The following is a 23708-nucleotide window of genomic DNA, read 5'->3' on the forward strand; positions in this document are numbered from 1 at the left end:
GCTAAATCAATACAAACAATACAACTCTTTTTTATCCTTGATTTCAGTGTGCTCTGAGTCAAGGTCCCTGAACATTTTCAGTTGTTCCATGTGGTCCACTTTCTGATATTCACTTTTATATTAAAAGGGAACCTGTCACCAGATTTGGCGACTATAAGCTGCGGCCACCACCAGTGGGCTCTTATATACAGTATTCTAACATACTGTATATAGGAGCCCAGGCCGCTGTGTAGAACGTAAAAATCACTTTATAATAGTCACATAATGGGCGGTGCAGTGCAGACTGGTCGGATGGGTGTCTCCGTTCTCCAGTGCCAGCGCCTCCTCTTTTGGCCATCATTGTCCTTCTTCTGAAGCCTGGGTGAATGACGCGTCCTACGACATGCACACTAGCTAGCATTGAGGTCCAGCTCAGGTACACTAAAATACTTTGATCTGCCCTGCTCAGGGCAGATCAAAGTGCGCCTGCGCAGGACCTCAATGCCAGCACATGTGTATGACATAGATGCGTCATGCACCACAGCTTCAGAATAAGGAAGACCAAGACGGCCGAAAGGGGAGGCGCCGGTCCCGGAGAACAGACACCCATCCGACCAGTCTGCATCGCACCGCCCATTAGGTGAGTATTATAAAGTGTTTTTTATGCTGTACAGCACGGCCTGCGCTCTTATATACAGCATGTTAGAATGCTGTATATAAGAGCCCACTGGTGGTGGCTGCAGCTTATAGTCAACAAATCTGGTGACAGGTTTCCTTTAAAGAAAAAAAAATAATAGGGACTAATGATTTTTCTACATGCTATGAACTGAATGACGACTAACTCATTCTTCTATGATTTACTCATCACCATTACTGGCAGAAAGATCATCTGAAAGTTTCTATATATTTTGAGGGGATCCTCTGTGTCCAACAGGTCATAAAGACAACATAAAACCTAGACAATACATTTAGGAGAACACAACACTGCTATTTACAACAAAAATCCATCAGGTTTGCTCGCTCAAGTCTGTTCAGACTGCACTAGGAGATCCGAATGATACATCATGAAGCAAGAACAGCTTTGGTAGGCCCTATGCGTCCAGACAACTTCAACAATCCAGATCCGGAAGGGGAGACGAGACCATTCCCAATACCAGACTGTCACTTAAGAAAAGTGATCGCGATATGCACGTTTAAGGCAATGTATGAAAGTGCCTATGCCAAAATTGTTTACAAAAAAACAAGCAAATAACTGTGAAACAGTGTGGCAACGGGCAAAAAAAAAAAAAAAGTCCACCGGGTCCACAGATTAAATTATGGAGCACACAGGCAGGAGTGTTCATCTTGGCAGGATGACCCGTTCCAGGAAACATACTATGTGATCCCAGTTTTTGTAAAGAATTGCAAATAGAGTCACTGCGATAAAAGTACAGAATAGGTGGAAACGGCTCTTCATCATCGGAGCTGTGAACTTTGCAATAGTTGACACAAAAACCAGAACAACAGTGATTAAGGCCAAAAGGATGTTTATGCATTTGCCCAGGAGTACTTTGGCATTCACAGATTCGGACTGTACAGCTAGCTGTTCCTGCTGGTGAAGCTCCAATTTGGAAACGCGAGTCTGGCAGGACTCCAGAGCTTCCTGTGGAAAACACAGGAAAAAAAATAGGATATTAATACATTAGTAAGACTGTCCTGATATGAGCATTGTATAAACGAGTCCTAGTCAAACTGAGCAAACAAGATGTTCATTAATAGTCAGTAGGAGATCTTGCCTAGAGGAGTCTGGATAGAGGCACATGTATTAAAAAAAAAAAAGGGATTTTCTGGGACTTTGAAATGGATAGCCTCTCTTTAAAGGAATTTGTCACCAAATTTTTGCTACCCCATCTGAGAGCAACATGTTGTAGAGACAGAGATCCTGATTCCAGTGATGTGTCACTTACTGGGTTGCTTGCTTTAATTTTGAAAAAAAAAAATCAATGTTTTCTCTGCTGCAGATCTGGCAGTTATTTGAATGTGGACCTCTATAACCAACCCACAACACTAATTGCCAGCTTTCTGCCCATATACTGTGTATACAGAAAGATGGCAATCAGTGATAGGCTAGGGTTTTAAAGAGCTCATGAATATGCTGGACTACCTGGCATCAGGCTAAGTAGTCCTCTAATAATAATAAAATCACTGATTAATCAGGAGATCAAAACTACACTACACAGCCGAGTAAGTGACACATCGTTGGAATCATGATATCCATCTCGACAACATGCTGCTCTCAGATAAGGTGGCAAAAACCTGCCGACATATTCTCTTTAAGATAGGCCATAAATATCAGCTAGGGAGTCCAGACTCTTTGCATCCAATTAGCTGACTGAAGTGTCACTCCTGTGAGTACTGGGTCCGCTTCAATGCTTAGCTGGCGCAACACTATAGATTTAGGAGCAGGTGTCCATGGCACTAGCTCTATCCCATCCAAGTGATCAGCACGCAGCTACAGAACTACTGTACAGAACTGGGCCTAGCAATCTGTATGACAGAGCTCCACAGCACCCTGACTGAAGGTAATCGGGGCTGGGACTTCCACAATTTGATACTGGTGAACTATTCAGAGCCCACCACAAAATGAAGGCAGGAAACACTAATAACTGGTATACACAGCTGTGACAATTCTTTAGAAATGTCCCACTTGCTCTATTCTATATAAATGTGGATTATATACAAGTATAGGGAGCATTTTGGGAAGAAATACTCTGTACAGATCGAAAGCTTTTGAGAAAATTTAACCTGACATCTAAATACATTAATAAGGTTTATAGCTGGAGGCTTTTCACTTCAGTGCACTCTACATAGTGTCAGAAAATCCCTCTGCCCCCAGGGGTTGCCCAGGCACGTGCCACAGTAGTCCTGTCAGTATGTTCCCAGGAGATCTGTAGCTGTGTACAAACTGCTGACAGCAGCATGGATGGAAAATCTCCTTAACTATCTCATTCATTAAGCACGCGTCTTATGCGAGGTCAAAGTGCTTCTGCTTCACTGAGCCCAGAGGTACGCATCGGAAGACAATACGGCTATTTAAGGACACTTCAGCCTCACTAAGGCCTCAGTAAATAGTCAGCATTTCTTTACCCTAAAGACAAGGTATCCTGGGGGCAAGGAATTGCTGTAGAAAAAATACAAGTGGTATATAGTGCATGGAAAAAGCAAAACTGTGTGGTATGGAAAATTATGTGAAGGAAACCCACAGAAATAATTATGTGCTGTAATCAGACAATTGGGTTTACAGGGGTGTTAGACAATTAAGCTATCAACTGCTACAAAATATTCTTTATATACTGCATGGACAACCTTGCCTATGCTAAAGCTGCATGTCTGGCGTCTCCACCTACTGGTGCCCAGCAGTTTTCCTAGGAAAGCTCCAAATGGCACGAGTCCCCCACACTAAGGGCTGCCACTGTATGTTGGACTACTGGCTTACTTTGTAATGAACAATATAGGGTTTATGAACGTTTAAATTATTTTTACACACTCACACACTCTTCCCATTGCCAATTGAACAGATCATTCATATGAAAATCTACCATCTTACACATTTAATTGGTTTTCCAGGCTTATCCCCAGTGGTGGACACAGACGGAAGAGGCCCCCTGTGCAAGAACATTATATGGGCCCCTCTTTGTGTCTGTGACAGGACCTTCTTCCTGGATAGAAGGTGAAAGTGTCCCCCTTATCTCTAGGGCTCCTATGCGGCTGCACATGTTGCACCAATATGTCCGTTCCTGCTTGGCACCTACACCAATCAACAGTAGTGGTGGTGGCCGGATATAAAACTGGGTAGTAAGCATTCCCCAGGAATGTAGCTCTGCTCCTGTTAGCAATATTTCACCAGGTATGTGGTTTGCTCTTGTTCCTAATCATGTTAAGGCCAATGCCCAGTTGGAGCAGTTATTTATTGGGCTACTGTTAAGGCCACGTCTCACTAAGCAACATCGCTAGCAACATCGCTGCTGATGCACGACTTTGCTGGCGATGTTGCTGTGTGTGACATCCAGCAACAACCCGGCCCCTGCTGTGAGGTCGCTGGTTGTTGCTGAATGTCCTGGACCATTTTTTAGTTGTTGCTGTCCCGCTGTGAAGCACAGATCGCTGTGTGTGACAGCGACAGAGCAACAACTAAATGTGCAGTGAGCAGGGAGCCGGCTTCTGCGGAGGCTGGTAACCATAGTAAATATCGGGTAACCAAGAAGCCCTTACCTTGGTTACCCGATATTTACCTTCGTTACCAGCGTCCGCCGCTCTCACGCTGTCAGTGCCAGCTCCCTGCTCCCTGCACACATAGCCAGACTACACATCAGGTAATTAACCCGATGTGTACTCTGGCTAGGAGTGCAGGGAGCCAGCGTTAATCGGTGCGCGCTGGTAACCAAGGTAAATATCGGGTTGGTTACCCGATATTTACCTTAGTTACCAAGCGCAGCATCTTCCACGCGTCGCTGCTGGCTGGGGGCTGGTCACTGGTCACTGGTGAGATCTGCCTGTGTGACAGCTCACCAGCAACCCGTGTAGCGACGCTCCAGCGATCCCTGCCAGGTCAGATTGCTGGTGGGATCGCTGGACCGTCGCTTAGTGTGACGGTACCTTTACTGTGACTGTCTCCATATAGAGTGTTAAATTTCATTACCCCAATGCTATGTTATGTGCATTACACATGCCCCTATCAAAAGGGCTTGGGGTGTCGTAAAAGGGTTTTACATGCTAATAGAAAATAGCTGGCATTAGAACAGAGCACAATGTATTTGCCTGAACCTTTTTACAGCTCTTCAGTAACCGTACTGTGATCCAAATCCATTAGCGTGACTCCCCCAAGGGCTATGTTATCAGATTTTACATTAATCCATGTACAATGGTTGCTTACTATATTTGGGCTGCAGTGCTTGGTTTTTAATCCATGCCTGTAACAAAGGAATATTAGGCTACAGTGCTCTACTTGGGGGTTTCTTTTGGAATCTTTGAAAAACAATATCCGGATGGAAACCATGACAAAGACACACACTTAAAATGACGCAATCATGGTCTGGTTTCCGTCCACCAAGGTGGAGACTCAGTCAGCTTCAGCCAACTAAACGGCTCTGTTGGTATTCTCATGAGAATACAGTTAGTTACAGTATCTGAGGATTCCGACATATTGTTTGATGCAGCACCTAGCCCTGCAATAGTGTTGATCTGCTTCTAGTGTGTAAATAATCTTACGCGCCAGCAGAGGGCAGTAGGAGAACGCAAACAACCAGCATTGATTCTAAATTCACCACTATACTGCAATGCTCAGCTAATGTGCTGAAAAGATTGGTAAGAACAAATCAATTTCATTTGTAAAGTAGAATTTCTGATTTTATAATTTCCGAGTAGGGGAAAAAAAATGTGGTTTATTCTAATATTTAGCTGGTGAAAGCTTTGGACTGTACCTGTATATCCCTGGACCTTTCATAAGCCTGGTAGGCTACCTTTTCTTCAATGCTTGCTAGGTCCTGCTTTAAGTTGGTGGTCTCATGCTGATGAAGGTCAGTAAGATCATTCAGTTGGTCTTCAAGTCTTTCAAACCTGAAATGCAAGTGACACTTTAGATTTTCAAAAAAAAAAAATTTAATGAATAGAACAGACTGCTGAAGTCAACTACCACAGAATGTCACTGAAATAATATTCAAATTGTCTCTTCAGGGAGGAAGGAGACGAACTCTGGTGCCACCTATTGGAAGTAGCAATCCTAAAAGTCGAGTGGCCCTTTAACTAGCCTTTTCATATGACCTAGGATTTATGCCAGATCAGAACCTCAATTTGGAGACACGGTGTTTCGGGATGATTGTCCCTCATCAGTGCAAAGTGTGAGAGATCGTGTCTGCATACACTAAAATGCACACAATGTATAAGGGAACTCTGGTACTGCATTACTGCTATATGAAAAAATGAGATTTTTAGTTTATGAATTTGCCAATGCATGTAAGCCCGGAAACCAACGGCAAGGTAAATCTCAATAATCCAGGTACTTAACTAAAATGACACTATCACTAGCATGTATCAGCTGTCAGGTTCCCTTTAATTAAAGGTGGCTTTACAAGCAACGACATCGCTCGAGCGATCTTGTTGGGGTCACGGTATTTGTGACGCACATCCAGCCGCTTTAGCGATGTTGTTGTGTGTGACACCTATTAGCGATTTTGAATCGTTGCAAAAACGTTCAAAATCGCTCATCGGTGACATGCCCACCTATTCCCAAATATCATTGCTGCTGCAATAATTATGTTGTTCCTTGTTCCTGCGGCAGCACACATCGCTACGCGTGACAGCGCAGGAACGAGGAACCTCTCCTTATCTGCGTCCCGCCAGCAATGAGGAAGGAAGGAGGTGGGCGGGATGTTCGTCCCGCTCATCTCCACTCCTTTGCTTTGATTGGGCAGCTGCTTAGTGATGTCGCTGAACGAACCGCCCCTTAGAAAGGAGGCGGTTCACCGTTCATAGCGACGTCGCAGAGCAGGTATGTGCGTGTGACGCTGCCGTAGCGATAATGTTCGCTACGGCAGCGATCACCACATATCGGCCGTACGATGGGGGTGGGTGCTATCACCCTCGACATCGCTAGCATTGGCTAGCAATGTCGCAGCGTGTAAAACGGCCTTTACTTCTGCTCGGAATTTTTTATAAAAACGCCATTTTTGTTGTAGATTAATTTTGTCCTTGTTAAATATAAAGACATCATGTATGGCTGCAGCATTTTTTTTCTTTAAATTAAAAAAACGAACAAAAAAAACAAAACAAACGTGGCAATAAGTGAAAAAAAAGCGATGCGAAAAAAAGACCTCCCAGCTTTACCATTAGAAGCACTGTGTGTGCACACTGCCATATGTAATCAACGCCATTTCTCCATGTTCCGTCAGCTAACATGTTCTCTGCTTTTACAAAGCCTCAATCACAAAGATGCGAGTTTTGCACAGGGCGATTGGATACATTTTCATTTCTCTGTTTAGTGTTTTGAGGGTCAGGAGCACTTATTTAAAAAATGGCAAGCTCTATGAATATCACTTTAGGAAAAAAGATAAAAAGTAAAATAAATATATTTGTTTATTTGGCAATATATACAGGTTGTCGGAGCCAATATGTGGGATGCACTGCTCGCACACTAAACTAGAATATCACAACACCTCTGATGTGGGCAATGTATCTGCTGCCTCCTCTCATCTTACACCAATTCATGCTAATGACATTTCTAATCTGGAAATACAAGCTTTTGAATGAGTCATGAAAGCGGTTAGAGATGGAGATCATCACCGCAAGTTATTAAATCAGGACTTTTTGGAATTTCATGTTAAAAATTTGCATTCCTGAAGGTTTAAATACCAAACATTATATAATTCTGCAAAACTAACAGTAATGAGCCAGCTTTTTTACAGTTATGCTTATTTAGTCTGTTAAAATGTTGAAATCATACAGCCATTTGCCAATTACTGTATTTCCATGTTATTTGTATCTAGATCAGGGAAGTCAATTTGATCCAGTAATTTTGCTCGGCACCACGATTGGTTGCTTACAGCTTTTAAGTCACCAGTTTGCACATTTCTCCGCACTGCGTAAAATCCATAAGGTGTGCTACCTGTCCATTATTTGTGAGAAATTGGAATGGTTTTAATTCCTTGATGAATGCTGGCTTCTAACACAAAAAACAACAAAAAAAAACCTGTTGATCCCTAGCTAAAGGCAACACGACAGAGTGAACAGTAAAAGGTCATGCTTTCTGAATATTGTGGGGAGAAATGCACACAAACAAAATGACAGGTATCACTTTCACTTTGCCTTCTTTTTGTGATCTCCACTAAGTGGCTTTTGCAGCAAAGGTTTGGGGTCCAATCAGAAATTAGGAAGGTAAAAAGGGGTTGTAGAGTACTTGTTTGCTCAATAAATTGAATTAAATAAACTAAAAATATTTGAGCTCCCCTGATTCTACCACTTTTCCATTTGGTGCGGTGTCACACCGGTGCACAGGTGATCACATCTGTTGCTTTTGGACCACAGCATGTGAAATCTCTGCTTGTACTCCAGCTTTTACCCTTGCTCATGTGATTGTCAGCAGCTTTGGAGGTGTAAAGCAGCTGTCCCCACACTGAAGAAAATTGCACTGCATAGATATTTCACATAGTGTGCTCCAAAATTAACAAGTGTGAATATCTCTGTCATGGAGAGACGCCACACAAAATAGAAAGTGTCAGACACAGGACTTTTAGCAGGTGACAGATCCTCTGTAAAGTGAACCAGTCATGTAAAATAACACAATTAACCTGCAGATGTGGGATTAATCTGCAGGTTAATAGCATTCTAACGCTGTGCGGCCACCACATTGAATGTCCCGCTGCCGGGAGGAAATAAACTTTATTCCTCCTGGGGCTTTCAGTCATAGGCGTGCAGTTTTAATCACTGCTTTGTGTATCGTGTGCCAGTTCTATACTGATGCAATGCGGAGTCGGCTGTCAGTTAGTGGTGGGGAGTGTGATAACAGCTGCCACTCACTATGTACTAAGTGGTGACAAACCCCTATGACTGAAAGGTCAAGGCTGCCGGTAGGAAAATAAGATCATCACCTCCCCACATGGGGGCTCTCAGTGCAGTGCTGCACAGCGTCAGATCAACCCTCTGTATCTGCAGGATAAAAAGGTTTCGTTTTTTTACATAGCAGATCCTTTTTAAAAAAGGACCCTTGTTGGAACAGTCCCTTACATACATATTCGTGAAGAATCCACAGACCATATAGCTCCACCATAGCCCATGCTGGAACTATAGCGCAGCAGATAATTGGAATGGTATTATACAGTCAGAAGTAGCTCAGACTGTAATTTGCAGAGATTATCGTGGAGGTATTCATTCGCTTATGTGTTTTGGGCAGCGGCAGCACCAGACAAGTAGTGGTAGTTGATATGTGCTATCCCTGAAGCCTGTACTACCAACCACACAGAGGTTGGCACCCGATAAATCACGGAACTGGAGCCACTGCTCCTTTTTAACTGACTCTCCGATGCCCCGAATGTCTCTGTTCAAGTTACCAATGCATCAAAGGGGAAGTCTCAAAAAATATTATGCACAACCAAAACAAAAATATGGTCTGTGTTCATTAATCACCTGATTAAAGCAGCATTCAATACACAGTAACACTTAACCTGTTAGCCATCATATATCATCATTCATTGATACACTTATGGTAATATGTGCCCATCATATTTACTCAAACACATTGTATCATGTACCACATTATCTCAAGGATTCCATCTTCAATTCAAAATAGTAAATTCCAGCATGTGTCCAATATTACTCATCTGATCACACACTACACCTCAACACATTTCCCCTATTAGCCCAAGGGAACAGGGAATCCAGCAGTTCAATATCAGTATACGAAATGAGCTAGATTTCATCAGAAGGGTAGGAATAGACCATATAAACAGCTGAAGAGTGCACATAAAGGGGGCTTTACATGCTACGATATCGTTAATGACGCACATCCGGCGTCATTAACGATATCGCAGCGTGTGACACTTGTGGGATCTAAAACGATCACAATAGCGGCCAAAATAGTTTGCCGCGGAGAGGTCGACCCAAAACAAAAAAAAATAGTTTACCTCTCATTAGCGATGTTGTTCGTTGTTCCTGCGGCAGCACACATCACTGTGTGTGACACCGCAGGAGCAATGAACATCTCCTTACCTGCCTCCACCGGCAATGCAGAAGGAAGGAGGTGGGCGGGATGTTACGTCCCGCTCATCTACACCCCTCCGCTTCTATTGGACGCCTGCCGTGTGACGTTGCTGTGACGCCGCACGACCAGCCCCCTTAGAAAGGAGGCGGCTCGCCGGCCAGAGCGACATCGCAGGGCAGGTAAGCCGTGTGACGGGGATGCACGATTTTGTGCGCGAAGGGCAGCGATATGCCCGTGTCGCACAAACGATGGGGGTGGGTACGCACGCTAGCGATATCGGTACAGATATCGCTATCGTGTAAAGCCCCATTAAGTCTTGCATGGCTCACCTGTATTAAATATGGATGTTTATAGCATCCATCTACACAGTATGATACGCAATGGTCCTATTAAGTATAGCCAGTTTCATTTTCGGGTAATTGATCAAGTACGGTAACTACAGTCCCAGACAAACCCCTCAGACATGGTTTTGGCTTACTTAAACATTGCTGATAATCCTTTAGGTCAGAGGTCCCCAAGCTTTGACCTTGAGAGGCACAATCCGCTCAGAGAAGATCACGAGCCACATCCAGCTCCCCTCACAGTAGTGACACCCAGAGCCAACATTTACTGATAGAATTGTCAGCCAAAAGCTTTTCTTCGGAAAATTACAATGACTCGGTATACCAAGATCCAGGTGTTCCTAACTTACCCCCATTCAGATCTGCTGTTTTGTGTTGGGATAATAAAAAAAAAATTCACCATTTGAAGACCTGCTGTCCATAGTTATTTGCTAGACTTTGACTTAAGGCACAAAGCTGGCAGACAGCCGGGAGCTTCACACCATGGGCCTGTGAGCCACATGTGCCTCCCAAGGTACACGTTGGGGACACCTGCTTCAGTTCATGTTCTCAAAAACTCCTACACAATACCAAAAAAGTATTCCAAACACATATGGGGCACAAGTTCTCATGATAAAAAACAGATGGTGGAATATGGGGGGGTTGTGTATAATTTTGTCTAGGTTCGTATTTTAGGCGAAGTTGCTCTGTCCATTCTGTGTACATTGTCCTGTTTGCAGCTTAATCACCCCCTGCCGGGCTTTTGTCCCCAAGTTTGGGGCAGGGGGGCCTGGGATCTACCCAAACTCTCTGCTTACCTGGGGGATTATTCAGTTTGAGAAGGAGAAGAGAAGCAGGAAGATTCATCCTATGTGAGAGAAGCTGAGGCTCCCCAGAGAGACCTGGACATTTTTTGCTTACTGGACTGTATCAGTGTTAATGGATTATTTTATGGATCTTCTGATTTGCATGGAATAAAGGATCTTTGGATTGTTCAACCATCTCTCGCTCTGTTGATTGTGTGATATGGGAGAAGGACCCCGTGACAAAAACAATTTGCTTGAAGAATACAAAATATAGCATTTATGCTTAGTGGAAACATGGTTTTATGTGCAAATGTGCACAAGCACAGTGGATTAAAATACTAGAGTTATGTGAATGGAGTTTAAAAAGCATGGAAATGTAACTTTCAAGTTTGTTGGTTTTTTTTCAAACTATAGATGTTTTTCTTTTGTAAAAAGCGGGAAAACAAAAATTGGCAGCACAATTGGTGAGTGATTAGAAGTATTTCTTTGGAGCAGTGGGGTCCTGGGTTCAAATCCCACCAAGGACAACATCTGCAAGGAGTTTGTATGTTCTCCCCGTGTTTGCGTGGGTTTCCTCCCACACTCCAAAGACATACTGATAGGGAATTTAGATTGCGAGCCCCAATGGGCACAGTGATGATGATGTTGAAGCCTGAAAGTGCTGTGGAATTACACTATATAAGTAGGTAAAATAAAGAAATTTAAAATAAAATGAAATTCTGTGGCCATACCCTAAAATTGACAACAATTACAGAGTCAAATCAATATATTATAGACTCTTACATATTAAACCACAATCTTTTGTTTTAGATTTATTCCTGCAATCACCGGCTCGTGCGTGTCCACTTAATTTTTCAACCTGAATAAATTAGGTGATTAAAAAATAAAAAAAAAAAAAATCAGAAGGCAGTCTGACTGCATGATCTGTTTGCGGTGCGTTAAATATGACCCCTGAGAATCTCAGATTGCCGTCCCATCACCATATGTCTGTGACTGCAAACCATTGAGGCCGCAGATGGGAATATGGTCTGACCCGAGCATCAATATTTCATGCATTCCAGCATGTAACGCTTGGACGCAGCTGCACACACCTAGGACGGGGTTATTTTCTTGCTGCATGAGTCAGAATATGACATTGTGCTCCACCCTTCAAAGGAATTTCACTTATATATGGTTTCCTGCATCATATTCATGTAACACTACTAAGGCAAAATGTGGATTGTAATATCTGGCATATTAATGGCCTAAACCTGCGGCAGCCACAGCGGCCCATAACAGACCAGCACCGTCTGCACCTGACAATCGAATAAATGGCAGCGGCCTGAAATCTCCTATTGGAGCCCACAAAAGGCATTCTCCGACAGATCTCATAAAGGAGAAAAAGTGACATGGAGGAAGAAGGGGGAGGGTTAATAATGGCTGACCTTGCACACTGCGCTCTCCTATGAATGTGGGCGTCTGCCGGTCATCGCCGGGATATTTATATATAGATATTTTGACACAGCAAAAAGAATATATTTCTCCATTTCTGTGGTTAACATGTCACTTACTCAGGAGGCGTCACTAGGTCAGAAGTGGCTGCTTCCCTGAGCAATTCACTTGTGTTGCTTTTTTTTTTCCTTAAAGCTGCTAAACCGTTTCAGAGCTAGGTTTGGTTATTTTTTTAGTCTGTGCTAAGGCTGCTTTCACACATCCGGTTTTAGCACTGCGGCTCAATCTGGCTCAAAAACCTATGCAACGGATGCGGCGAAAAAAACCCCCAGATCCGTTGCATAAGTTTTTCCCATGCGGCCCGTCCGTTTGACTGATGCGGCTTGAAACTTAGCATGCGCAGTGCAAAAAAACCCGCATCCGGCGGCCATAGGCTTGCATCGTGAATGGCGCCGAATCGCGCCGGCGCATGGGCTAAATATACCGTATCCGGCAAAAACCAGACGCAACGCAAGGCCATGCGGCACAATAATGGCGCTAATGCAAGTCTATGCGGGGAAAAAACGCAACCGGCGGCAAAAAAAAAAAAAGGTTGCATTTTTTCTGCAGAGCGCCGTATTGTGCCGCTCAGCAAAAACCGGATGTGTGAAAGCAGCCTAAGCCAATTGTTAAGGTCTCACGGTAATAATACAGGGCAGCTTAAAAACCCTGTGAGCATCACCCAATTTCCCATTTGGTAAAGACCATAAACATTATGACCAAATTAAAAGGCCATATATCTTGAACTATATGGCAAACGAGGTGGCGCCGATGCACATTCAGTCCCCAGTCAGCCACGCACTGACCGACAGCCGCTCAGCATTAGAGGAAGCTGTCAGTCAGTGCAGGGAGCGTTTACAGCCGCCGCTTTCCATACGCAGAGCGGTGTCTGAGCCCGCGCTGGCGCCACCCCGATGACAAACTCCAACGCTGCCGGGAGGAATAAAGTTAATTTCCTCCCAGCAGCGGAGTTGTGATGTGCAGGCACTGGGCAAGTTCAGTTCCAAACTATTAACCTGCAGATGAACCCCATATCTGCAGGTAAATAGCTTTTTTTTCCCCCTTCACGTGACAGATCCTCTAAGTTTACATTTACAAACGGGATCTATAAATGAAGCAATACATGTACAGATTGATGATCACAGAGCACATGGAGTGTGTAGCTTTAGATGAACAATTACAACTCTTTGCAGTAACTGAATTGCTGCAATCTATAAAAAAAAAATCTGACAATATTAATATGCATGTATATGAATTATAGGGACACTCACCAGGTTTTTGCCACCTAATCTGAGAGCAGCACAATGTAGGGGCAGAGATCCTGATTCCAGCGATGTGTCACTTACTGGGCTGCTTAGTGTAGTTTTGATAAAATCACTGTTTAATCAGCAGTAGATTATCAGAGGACTACTTTGCCTACTGCCAGGTAATCCAGCATATTCATGAACTCTGTATAACTGCTAGCTCAATATGACAGCAAACAGCTCAGTAAGTGACACATCACTGGACTCAGGGTCTCTGTCTCTAAATTATGCTGCTCTCAGATGAGGGAATAAAGAACTGGTGACCGATTCCCTTTAAGGCTTTGCACAGGATTTAGAGACATTACTAAAACATTAAAAATGTATAATACAGATTGGTTGTATCCTCCTTTGTCAATTCTAAACATATTTTACTATTTGGGGAGAGTTTGCAATCTTTCATGGTAGTTTCCTAGTTTCTAGTGAAAAGGGAAAATTAATTTCTCACTGTCTTTCACTGGAGATGAAATACATTGTAAACCATAATTAAAAGGGGGTGTCCACTACTCAGAAAACTCCTTAGATTTTATACCCCAGTGTAAACTAAAAATAACAGATACTTACGGTACCTCCCACACTGGCACTGTTTCAGTGATATTAACACAGACTCGCAAAACCTTGTTTAGCCACATGAACACTGCACCAGCTATATCACCAGCACCACAGGCCCTACACTCTCCTCTCCACTAGCCCAGCAGGGATAGCTATGCTGCTACCTTCTTAGCTTGTTCATGCGGGCATGCATGTGTCACGTGGTCCTATGCAGTACTGCATGTCCACCTTCACGCTGCATGGTCCTCTGCTCTCTGGCCAATCCAAGTGTGTATTGGTTCCCTCTCCTCCCACATGGCCATCTTCATGCTGTGTGGTCCTCTGCTCTCCCGCATGGTCACCCTGTGTTGCGTGGTCCTCTGTGCCCCTGCTTTGCTGCACACGTTTAGTGCGGATCCATGCTTAGCCCCCCTACCCTCCCCACCCTATGGATGCCTATGTATGAATCAGTCTCTAGCTTCCACTTAGGCCTAGGTCCTGCACATGCTGTGAGGGGGTTTCCTGTTCTCCAGCCTAGGGCGCGTACTTCCTGTCTCAGAGGAAGTGTGTGCACCTTTCCTGGGAGGCACCAGGTATTTAAAGGGAAGCTGTCACCAGGTTTTTGCCACCTCATCTGAGAGCAGCATAATGTAGGGGTAGATACCCAGATTCGAGTGGTGTGTCACTTAATGGGCTGCTTAGTGGAATTTTGATAATTACTGCTTATTAAACAGTGATTTTATTATTAGAGGACTACTTGGCATGCTGCCAGAAAGTCCAGCATATTCATGGTGATCCATACCTGATGACCTGTGTCTGATCTCCCTTCTGATGCCTGTTCCTGCATTCTGACCCTGAAATCCCGAACCTGTACCCCGATGACCTGAGCCCCTCCTAATGTCCTGTTCCTGCTGACCTGTGCCGGAAGTTCTGTACCTGCCTGTATCTGTGCTTCTGTTCCTGTCCAGTCTGTGTTGCTATTTCTGAACAGTTTGTCCTGTCTGTGCCCATCCTGTCCCCGGTCCTGGTGTCACCTAGCTTCGCTCAGCTGCCACAGTCCTGGCCCTATACTGGGATTGGCACCTGGTATATACTCAGTAGGTGCTTAGTCAAGCCCCTCCCACATCAGTGTAAGCCTGGGTTCCCCCGTAGTCCAGTGGCTCTACCGTCTCATCACCGGCGAGCGTTACACACTGCAGCCAATCATCTGTGAACTTACATACAGGTATAGGGCTTAACGCTGCGACAGCCAGTGACTGCTGGATTTTGAAGGCATACAATCATATGGACACTCTAATGCACGAAGGTTGCAGCTTTGGCTATTTGCATCTGATCCAACATTGAGTACCAGCGTACTACAGAGCCAACTACTCGGGAATATTAAAAATCACCGAGATCGGCTTTTGTTGATGCAGCACCGTTAAGAGGCTCAGGAAATCCAATACGCAATATCAACAGACAAATGTTTGTAGTGCAATAGATTATTCTATAGCGCTCCCTTTCCCTAGGGCCATCTTTCCAATTAGATAATTTGTAAAAATTTCTAGGCTGTCAATTAGGTGTACTTATTGAGAACGCAACTGCAGCTAAGGTAATGAAGTGATCTGTGAGTGATGGCTGAAAACTGATCAGCAGGAAAGTTATGGACTTAAGTGAATACTTGTACACAAGGCAATAAAACAGATGGGGCCGATCGATGGAAACACACTTCAGACTAACCTATGAAGCAGAAACTAGAGTGTGTTTCTCTCTCATATCTATTTTTCTTTTAATAAGATACAGTCAAAAATATCCATGTATACACATACAGTGCTTTGCGAAAGTATTCGGCCCCCTTGAATTTTTCAACCTTTTCCCATATTTCAGGCTTCAAACATAAAAGATAAAATTTTTAATGTTATGGGGTCATTCCATGTCAAGTGGACCAGTGGTCCCCACTCAACCTTCTCCGATTTTGCTGAAAATTTATAAGGATGTACATGTATGTTTGAAAAGAGGTTCTGTAAATTTTTAGGGCCAGATCTCAAATATATTGGGCACTGTTGACCTTTCACTGGAGGGTCCACCAAGCCTGCGGCTTCAGCTAAGAGGATTGTGCACACTTTGGCACATAGCCATTAGAGTTCTATACTGGCTATGATGCTGAAATTTGGCATACTAGCTCAACTTTTGCTGCTAAACACGATAAAATTATTGCCGGCTATGACAAAACAATATTTCGGCCACAATTTTGTGTCAAAGTAGCTTGTAAAACGCCTTGCATAAAATTTATGCCAAACTTTGCCCATATATAACTCAAGACCAAAAACCAATAGGAACTGGTGCTTTACCCTGTACAACAAACATCTTCATGACTTTGCATTGCTGCAATATCACGGTCAAAGCATATGTATTTGTGGAAATATTCACACCCACATGATGAAAAACTTAAAAAAACGAATTTTACGGTCAAAAATCTCAAAAAGGGTACCCCTAAAATATATTAATTCTGATATCATTAGAAAGAGCACATTTTTCTCTACAAGGATCATTGGGGTTTTTTTTTTGAGAGTCTCAGTTTAAGAAAAGAAAAATGCCACTGAACATAGTGTTATTTATTAATACGCAATGAATGGTAACTGCACTGTTCAAACCCTTGCGTTGGTCCATGGTGGTTATACCACAACCAATTCCCTAAGAATTGGTATTATAATCCTATTAAGAATTGTAATAATGCTGTCTTTTGAGAATTGGCAGCCCCATTGCCTAGGAGCCATGGCCGATAGCCGTGCAAGGCAAGTCGCGGGTGGTCTCTTTATCGCAGGTTCCAAAGCCTGAGGGTGGGTCTTCATGATGCTATCTGCGCTTTAAACAGAACACAGACTATCACAGAGCAGATGCATTTATAGAGAGACTTGATTACACACAGGTGGATTATATTTATCATCATCAGTCATTAAGGACAACATTGGATCATTCAGAGATCCTCAATGAACTTCTGGAGTGCGTTTGCTGCACTAAAAAGTAAAAGGGGCTCAATAATAAATATTGGATACCACAATTTTCAGTTTATTTTTTACAAAAGTTTAAAATAAGCAATAAAATTTCCTTCAACTTCACGATTGTGTCCCACTTGTTGATTCTTCACCATAACATTAACTTTTTTTATCTTTATGTTTGAAGCCTGATATGTGGGTAAAGGTTGAAAAATTCAAGGAGACCGAATACTTTCGCAAGGCACTGTATATATACACATATACTTTGATACAAGTGGACAGTGTACAGCTTATATAACAGTGTAAAATTGCTGTGCCCTCTAAATAGCTCAATACACAACCACTGGCTGGCAAACCTGGAATGGGTCCCTATTCTAAACCTTGTAGTGCGGCACTGTGCACTAACCGCTGCCGCAGCGACAAAGCACCAGCAGGACAGGCGACCTGTTGCCTCACAGTGCCCATGCTGCAAGGCGAAGCCCCCAAGGCTCCAGGCCGCACCACCCCACTGACACGACACCACCACAACAGCGGCCACCACACAGCACCAGCACACAATGAGAGGAGCTGCGCACTCACCTCCCACTGGCTGCCATATGTGAACTGGCAGCAAAAAAAGGCTGACCCCTCTTGCAGTCTCCTGCTGATTAAAATCACCTGTGCCAAATGGGGGAGTGCAGATAAAAACAAAAAGCAGAGGGGGATAGAATGTTGTATAACATACTATGAAGAAAAAGACATGGATCGCACATCCCAAATAATACAATGATCTAAAGCCGCTAGGCAAAAAAATTAAATAATAGAACATGAGGTTCTTTGTTACTTCTTTGTATTTTTTGGGATGTGCGATCCAGGTCTTTTTCTTCATAGTGTGTTATACAACATTCTATCATATTTTGTCTTGCCAAAATCTGACCTGTGTTCATTAAGGCTGCTTTCACATCTCCGGTTTTTGCTATGCGGCACAATCCGGCACTTTGCAGGAAAATCGCAACCGGTTTTTTTTGCTGCCGGTTGCGATTTTCCTGCATAGACTTTAATTAGTGACGCATGGGCTTGCGTTCCGTCCGGTTTTTGCCGCATGCGGCAGATTTAGCCGATGCGGCGGCCGGATGGAACGATGCCTGGCACGTTTTTCCGTGCGGCAAAAAAAACCGCATCGCGCCGCATTCGGCCGATGCGGCACATTTTTCAATTCATGCCTATGGCGGCCGGATGCGGCAATAACCGCATCCGGCCGCCGCATGCGGTTTTTGCCACTGCGCATGCTCAGTAGCATGCCGCAAGCGGCAAAAACCGGACTGGCCGCAAAGGAAAAACTTATGCAAAGGATGCGGTGTTTTCACCGCATCCGTTGCATAGCTTGCACAGCCGGATTGAGCCGCAGAGCTCAAGCCGGATGTGTGAAAGTAGCCTAAATGATCAATATTTCAGCTTTGCAGCAACTTTATTTTCATAACCCTAAACCAAATTTGGGAGGGTTCCAGCTTTTAATAGAGTAATTTATGAAACCAATGGATGAATTTAAAGTCAGGTTATAAGCTTTTATTTACATAACATGGATAAGCGACAGAACTTTTGTCATGGACTAAGTCAAGGACTCCACAAGAGTCAACTAGTGCGAAGTCAGTGAAATGTGGTCACAAGCACTTGTCCACATGTCTGTCATTAAGTGGATCTTCCCAGTAACTGCGTCTGTCAAGGCAGAGGCAATGTTATGGGACATGTGCTGCTGTAAGGCAGGAACAGCACACCTGGAAAAACTGGAGGCTGGGAAATGAGCACCAAAGGACAGCTGCCGCCATGAAGTTGCAGAAAACCTCAGCGTGCACCAGCCTAAACCATATTTTCAGGGGAAGCAGTCTGGAAATGTGTGTTAAGTGTTCGTGCCTGTGGGTGGCTGGATATTTATGTTTGGGTTCCAAGGCCTGGGGTAGGGACAGCTGAACACTGCGCTGGGACATAGAATCGGACGTGGTGGCTGATGGTAACTGCAAATATGAGACAGGTGGAAGAGGTATCCACACCTGCGTCATAGACAGGGGATTGGCAAGCAAGTAGCAAAAGGGGGAGTGGTGTCACCCGCAGACACAGATTGTGGGCCTAGGCGTTCGGTCCACTTAGTCGGGTGCTTTGACGACATGTGCCTGAGCATGCTAATGGTGATCAGGCCCCTACTGATCTTGGTATGGCAAGGGTTGTAAATGAATTTTCTTTTATCACCAGACCGGGGAACACCCAACTCTTGGCCTGGGAATTAGCCGTATGTTGATGCTATGGCGAACAGTTGCTCGCCTTCTCCCTCTGGCGACACCACTGCCTCTTCCTGCTTGTTTTTGCAGTGCTGTGGATCCCTCCCCCTCTGTGATGCTGCCCTCACTCTGCATGGCATCTTCCCAGGTTGGGTTAGGTTCACATTTCCGTTTTTCATCAGTGACATGCGTTGCTTGACGCTTGTGACTGATGCGTTGTAGAACGGATGACAAGAATAAGAATTCATTGTCGGACTCCGTTGTAAAACATGAGAGAGAGAGAGCGATCAGCCGATCGCTCACAGCAGCCGGCCGCCGGGTGAACAGCCGATCGCTCACAGCAGCCGGCCGCCGGGTGATCAGCCGATCGCTCACAGCAGCCGGCCGCCGGGTGATCAGCCGATCGCTCACAGCAGCCGGCCGCCGGGTGATCAGCCGATCGCTCACAGCAGCCGGCCGCCGGGTGAACAGCCGATCGCTCACAGCAGCCGGCCGCCGGGTGAACAGCCGATCGCTCACAGCAGCCGGCCGCCGGGTGAACAGCCGATCGCTCACAGAAGGCGGCTGCCGGGCAATCAGCTGATCGTTCGGCCGCCGAGAGAGAGCATGCGTAGCGGAATCAAAAGGATTCCGCTGCTCAAAAAACGCTACATGCTGCGTTCCTGCCGCCTGACAGTCAGTCGTTCCACGACTGATCAGTCAGGCGGAGGATGCAACGCAGCATCATCAGTCACAATCCGCCGCTCATACAATCCGTTGTTTACCAGAGCAGTGGATTGTGACCGATACAAATTGACGGAAATGTGAACCTAACCTTAGTGACAATCGTCCACCACCTAGCTTTCCACTTCCGCACGCATGTCCTCTTGACTTGTTGGAAATGGTCTCATCATCATCTAACTCTTGAGACACTAATTGCTGTCCCCCCATAGTTTTTTCTCTGACCATGGCTGTTCAAATATTTGGGCATCACTAAACAAAATCTCATATTCCTCTTGAAATGTGCAGGGTGAGAGGCCAGAATCAATAAATTAACATGTAAAGCGCTCATAAGAGTGTTTGAGTGTGGGATCACTGGTCTCCTGGGACTCGCCATAGTGGAAGGAAGTGGGATCAGAGCGAGGATTGTGTGGCCCAGGCTCTTTGCTAGTGAGACTGGACCGTGTAGAAAACAGGGTGGCGCTGGTAAACATACTGGAAGCATTACCTACCATCCAACTGACCACTTGTTTGTACTGTTCTGGCTTCAAAAGCAGTGAACCGCACCCTCCCTGCAAAGTGGGACAGGAACATGGGTCTCGTGGATGAACGGGTTTGCTGTACTTCCGCAGCAGGCACCATTTTGCCTGGAACATACTCTCAGCATGCCCCATCAGTAGCACGTCTATTTTCCAGACCCCTACTGCACACCTTGCACATTTTAAATTAGATATGTGTGCAAACCTTCTGGTATGAATGGGGGAAGGGGGAAGATATGTAGCCCTGAAAAGGACTTTTGTTTTAAGGTTGCAGCAGCAATATACCTATGGGAGGGACTGTAAGGCAATAAGCCCTGCCTATATGCCTCTAATGTAAAACTAACCATCCTCCACAAGCTATCTCTACACTGTTTGCAGGTAAGAGGAGTTTTACTAGCGAAAGGACAGTATGTAGCCTTGAAAAGGACTTTTATTTTAATGATGCAGCAGTATACAATTACTGAAGTACCATGCCTAAAATCCTGCTCTAAGGCCGGGGCCACAAGGGGCACTAGTGCGATCCTTCCATGACACTCGGCTCACGCTGGCAGCATAGCGGGAGCCGAGTGTCATGCGAGTGTCCCTGCAACTGAGGTCCGATTGTGCGAGCAGACCTCAGCTGCAGGCGGCGGGCAGGTGCTGAGGAGTGGAGGGAGGGATTTATCTCCCTCTCTCCTCCGTAGCCGGCTATTGCCATTCTCTCTCTCCACTCGCGGTACACCGGTGTACTGCGAGAGTGCAGTGCGATTTTTCTCTCGCCCCATACTCTTGAATGGGTGCGAGAGAAGGAGTCTCGCATTACACCTGCAGCATGCTGTGATTGTTTTCTCGGTCCAATTAGGGCTGAGAAAATAATCGCTCATGGGTGCTGACACACAGGCTAATATTGGTCTGAGTGGAATGCGATGATTTATCACTCTCCACTCGCACCGTTTTTCTCGCCGTGTGGCTTAGGCCTAATCAAAGCTCTCCCTCCTACATCAACTTTCCCTGAACATCTTCCAGAGGACAGTGGTGAGCATCACATCACCGCGTCTTTATATAAAAATCCAATGTCGCAGCCTAATACAGTAATGCCAGTAGCCAACATGGCTACGACATTATCATGTATGGCAGGCAATCCCCACAAGAGGATTGGCTGTTTAAGAGAGGCGAAACATGCGGGATATCTGCGCACCCACTATACTGGCATTCGAGCCCCCATGATACTCGATCAATTAACTAACGAAAAAAGAAAAGTGGTTAAGGAGGAGGGATAATATAAAAAAAAAAAAAAAAAAAAAATCGGTTGGACCCAAGGGGTTAAAGATGTGGATCGTATACATTTACTGGAGTAGAGCTGTTACAGAGCGGTGTAAAATCTTCTATTGCATTGTTAAGAAATGTCATAAAAAGGTAATTTACTGAAAATCTGTGTTCGTGTCAGACAGGGAGTTTCATGTAATGAGAACGTGTAATAAACACTTTCAGTTCCCCACCATGAACAAAACTATTAAACCTGACTTTTTTCCTATATTACACTGGAAAGTCAGATTAAGAAATTCATCGGGTCACTCACAATGCACGCATACTACTAGAGCTGAAATGGAATCCTTGGACCTGCGGATCACTCACATATAAAACAAAATAATTACCAAAACCTTCAAAAAGCTGGATATTTAACGGTGGATGCTATAGAACAGGGGTCGGGAACCTATGGCTCGCGAGCCAGATATGGCTCTTTTGATGGCCGTATCTGGCTCGCAGACAGGGCTCCTACCTGTCTATGGGAAGGATCAGGGCCGGCGCCAGCACCCGGCTACTCAGGGTGCCCCGGTGGCCGTGCTGTCACCGCCCCCCGCCGAGGATCGAGCTTTCAATTGCATCGGCATCGCAGGTGCCGATACAATTGAGAGCAATGATGAGAGAGTGAGCAGCGCTCTCTCTCTTATCATTCTCCCCGCTGTGACTGTCGGCGTTCTTCTGACAGCTCTGCAGCGAGCGCGGTGACGTCATCACTGCGCGCCTGCTGAGAGGTCAGAGCGAGCGACAGCAATGGACGATGCGCCGAGGAGACCGGATCAGCGGGGGAACGAGAAGGGAGCCGCCCCTCTACTGACACTGGGCTCCCCTGACTCACAGGCCGGCCACTACACAGCGGCACTAGTACACATAGGGGCCCGGCAGCCGCTCTGCGTCTATGTGTAGTGCTGCTGTGTAGTGGCCGAACTGTGAGTCAGGGGAGCCCAGTGTCAGTAGAAGGGCCCCTGACCTGGAGAGGCCACCAGCCGTGTCTGTCGCTGCAGGAGTGCTAGTCCTGACCTGCACAGCAGACGGAATCTCCATCCTGCAGGACCTGCGATGATGTCACGTCCATGTGACTGTGTGGGAGGAGACACAGGATGCCGGGGAGAAAGCAAGAGAACTGAATCCTGAAGGAGATGTGGACACATGATGACTGGTAATAAGAAAAGAGGGGACATGAGGGTGAGGGGGGCTGCAGGGTGAGGGGCATATGAGGGCTGCAGACTGTGACAGAAGCATGTGAAGGGGTGCAGAGTGTTTGAGAGGGGTAAGTTGGGGTACAGGCAGGGTGAGATATGTGAGCAGGGTGTGTGAGATATGGGGGTGTATTGTGTGTGATATGGGGGGTGCAGGCTGTATGGGAAGCAGGGTATGTGACATATGGGGGTGTAGTGTGTGAGATCTGGGGGGTGCAGGCTGTATGGGAAGCAGTGTGTGTGTGTGTGGGATATGGGGGGTGCAGGCCGTATGGGGAGCAGTGTGTGTGTGTGATATGGGGGGTGCAGGCTGTATGGGAAGCAGGGTGTGAGAGATATGGGGGTGTAGGCTGTATGGGAAGCAGGGTGTGTGAGATATGGGGGTGTAGTGTGTGTGATATGGGGGTGCAGGCTGTATGGGGAGCAGTGTGTGTGTGTGATATGGGGGGTGCAGGCTGTATGGGGAGCAGTGTGTGTGTGGGATATGGGGGGTGCAGGCCGTATGGGGAGCAGTGTGTGTGTGGGATATGGGGGGTGCAGGCCGTATGGGGAGCAGTGTGTGTGTGGGATATGGGGGGTGCAGGCTGTATGGGGAGCAGTGTGTGTGTGTGTGATATGGGGGGTGC

The 23708-nt window shown here is 45.5% G+C and overlaps 1 protein-coding gene across 1 annotated transcript in view; it reads right to left on the minus strand.

Moving 5' to 3' along the window:
• Positions 1–628: 628 nt before the first annotated feature.
• The window catches only part of TMCC3 (transmembrane and coiled-coil domain family 3), a 112154-nt gene continuing 89074 nt past the window's right edge, over positions 629–23708 (minus strand). The window contains exons 3-4 of the mRNA XM_075342443.1: positions 5439–5574; positions 629–1621 (exon numbers count right to left, since the gene is read on the minus strand). Coding sequence (XP_075198558.1) covers positions 1319–1621; positions 5439–5574 — 439 coding nt within the window. The 3' untranslated portion in view covers positions 629–1318. The remainder of the gene's footprint in view (positions 1622–5438; positions 5575–23708) is intronic.

The sequence above is a fragment of the Anomaloglossus baeobatrachus genome, chromosome 4 (assembly GCF_048569485.1).
Source record: "Anomaloglossus baeobatrachus isolate aAnoBae1 chromosome 4, aAnoBae1.hap1, whole genome shotgun sequence".
Taxonomy (NCBI): Eukaryota; Metazoa; Chordata; class Amphibia; order Anura; family Aromobatidae; genus Anomaloglossus; species Anomaloglossus baeobatrachus.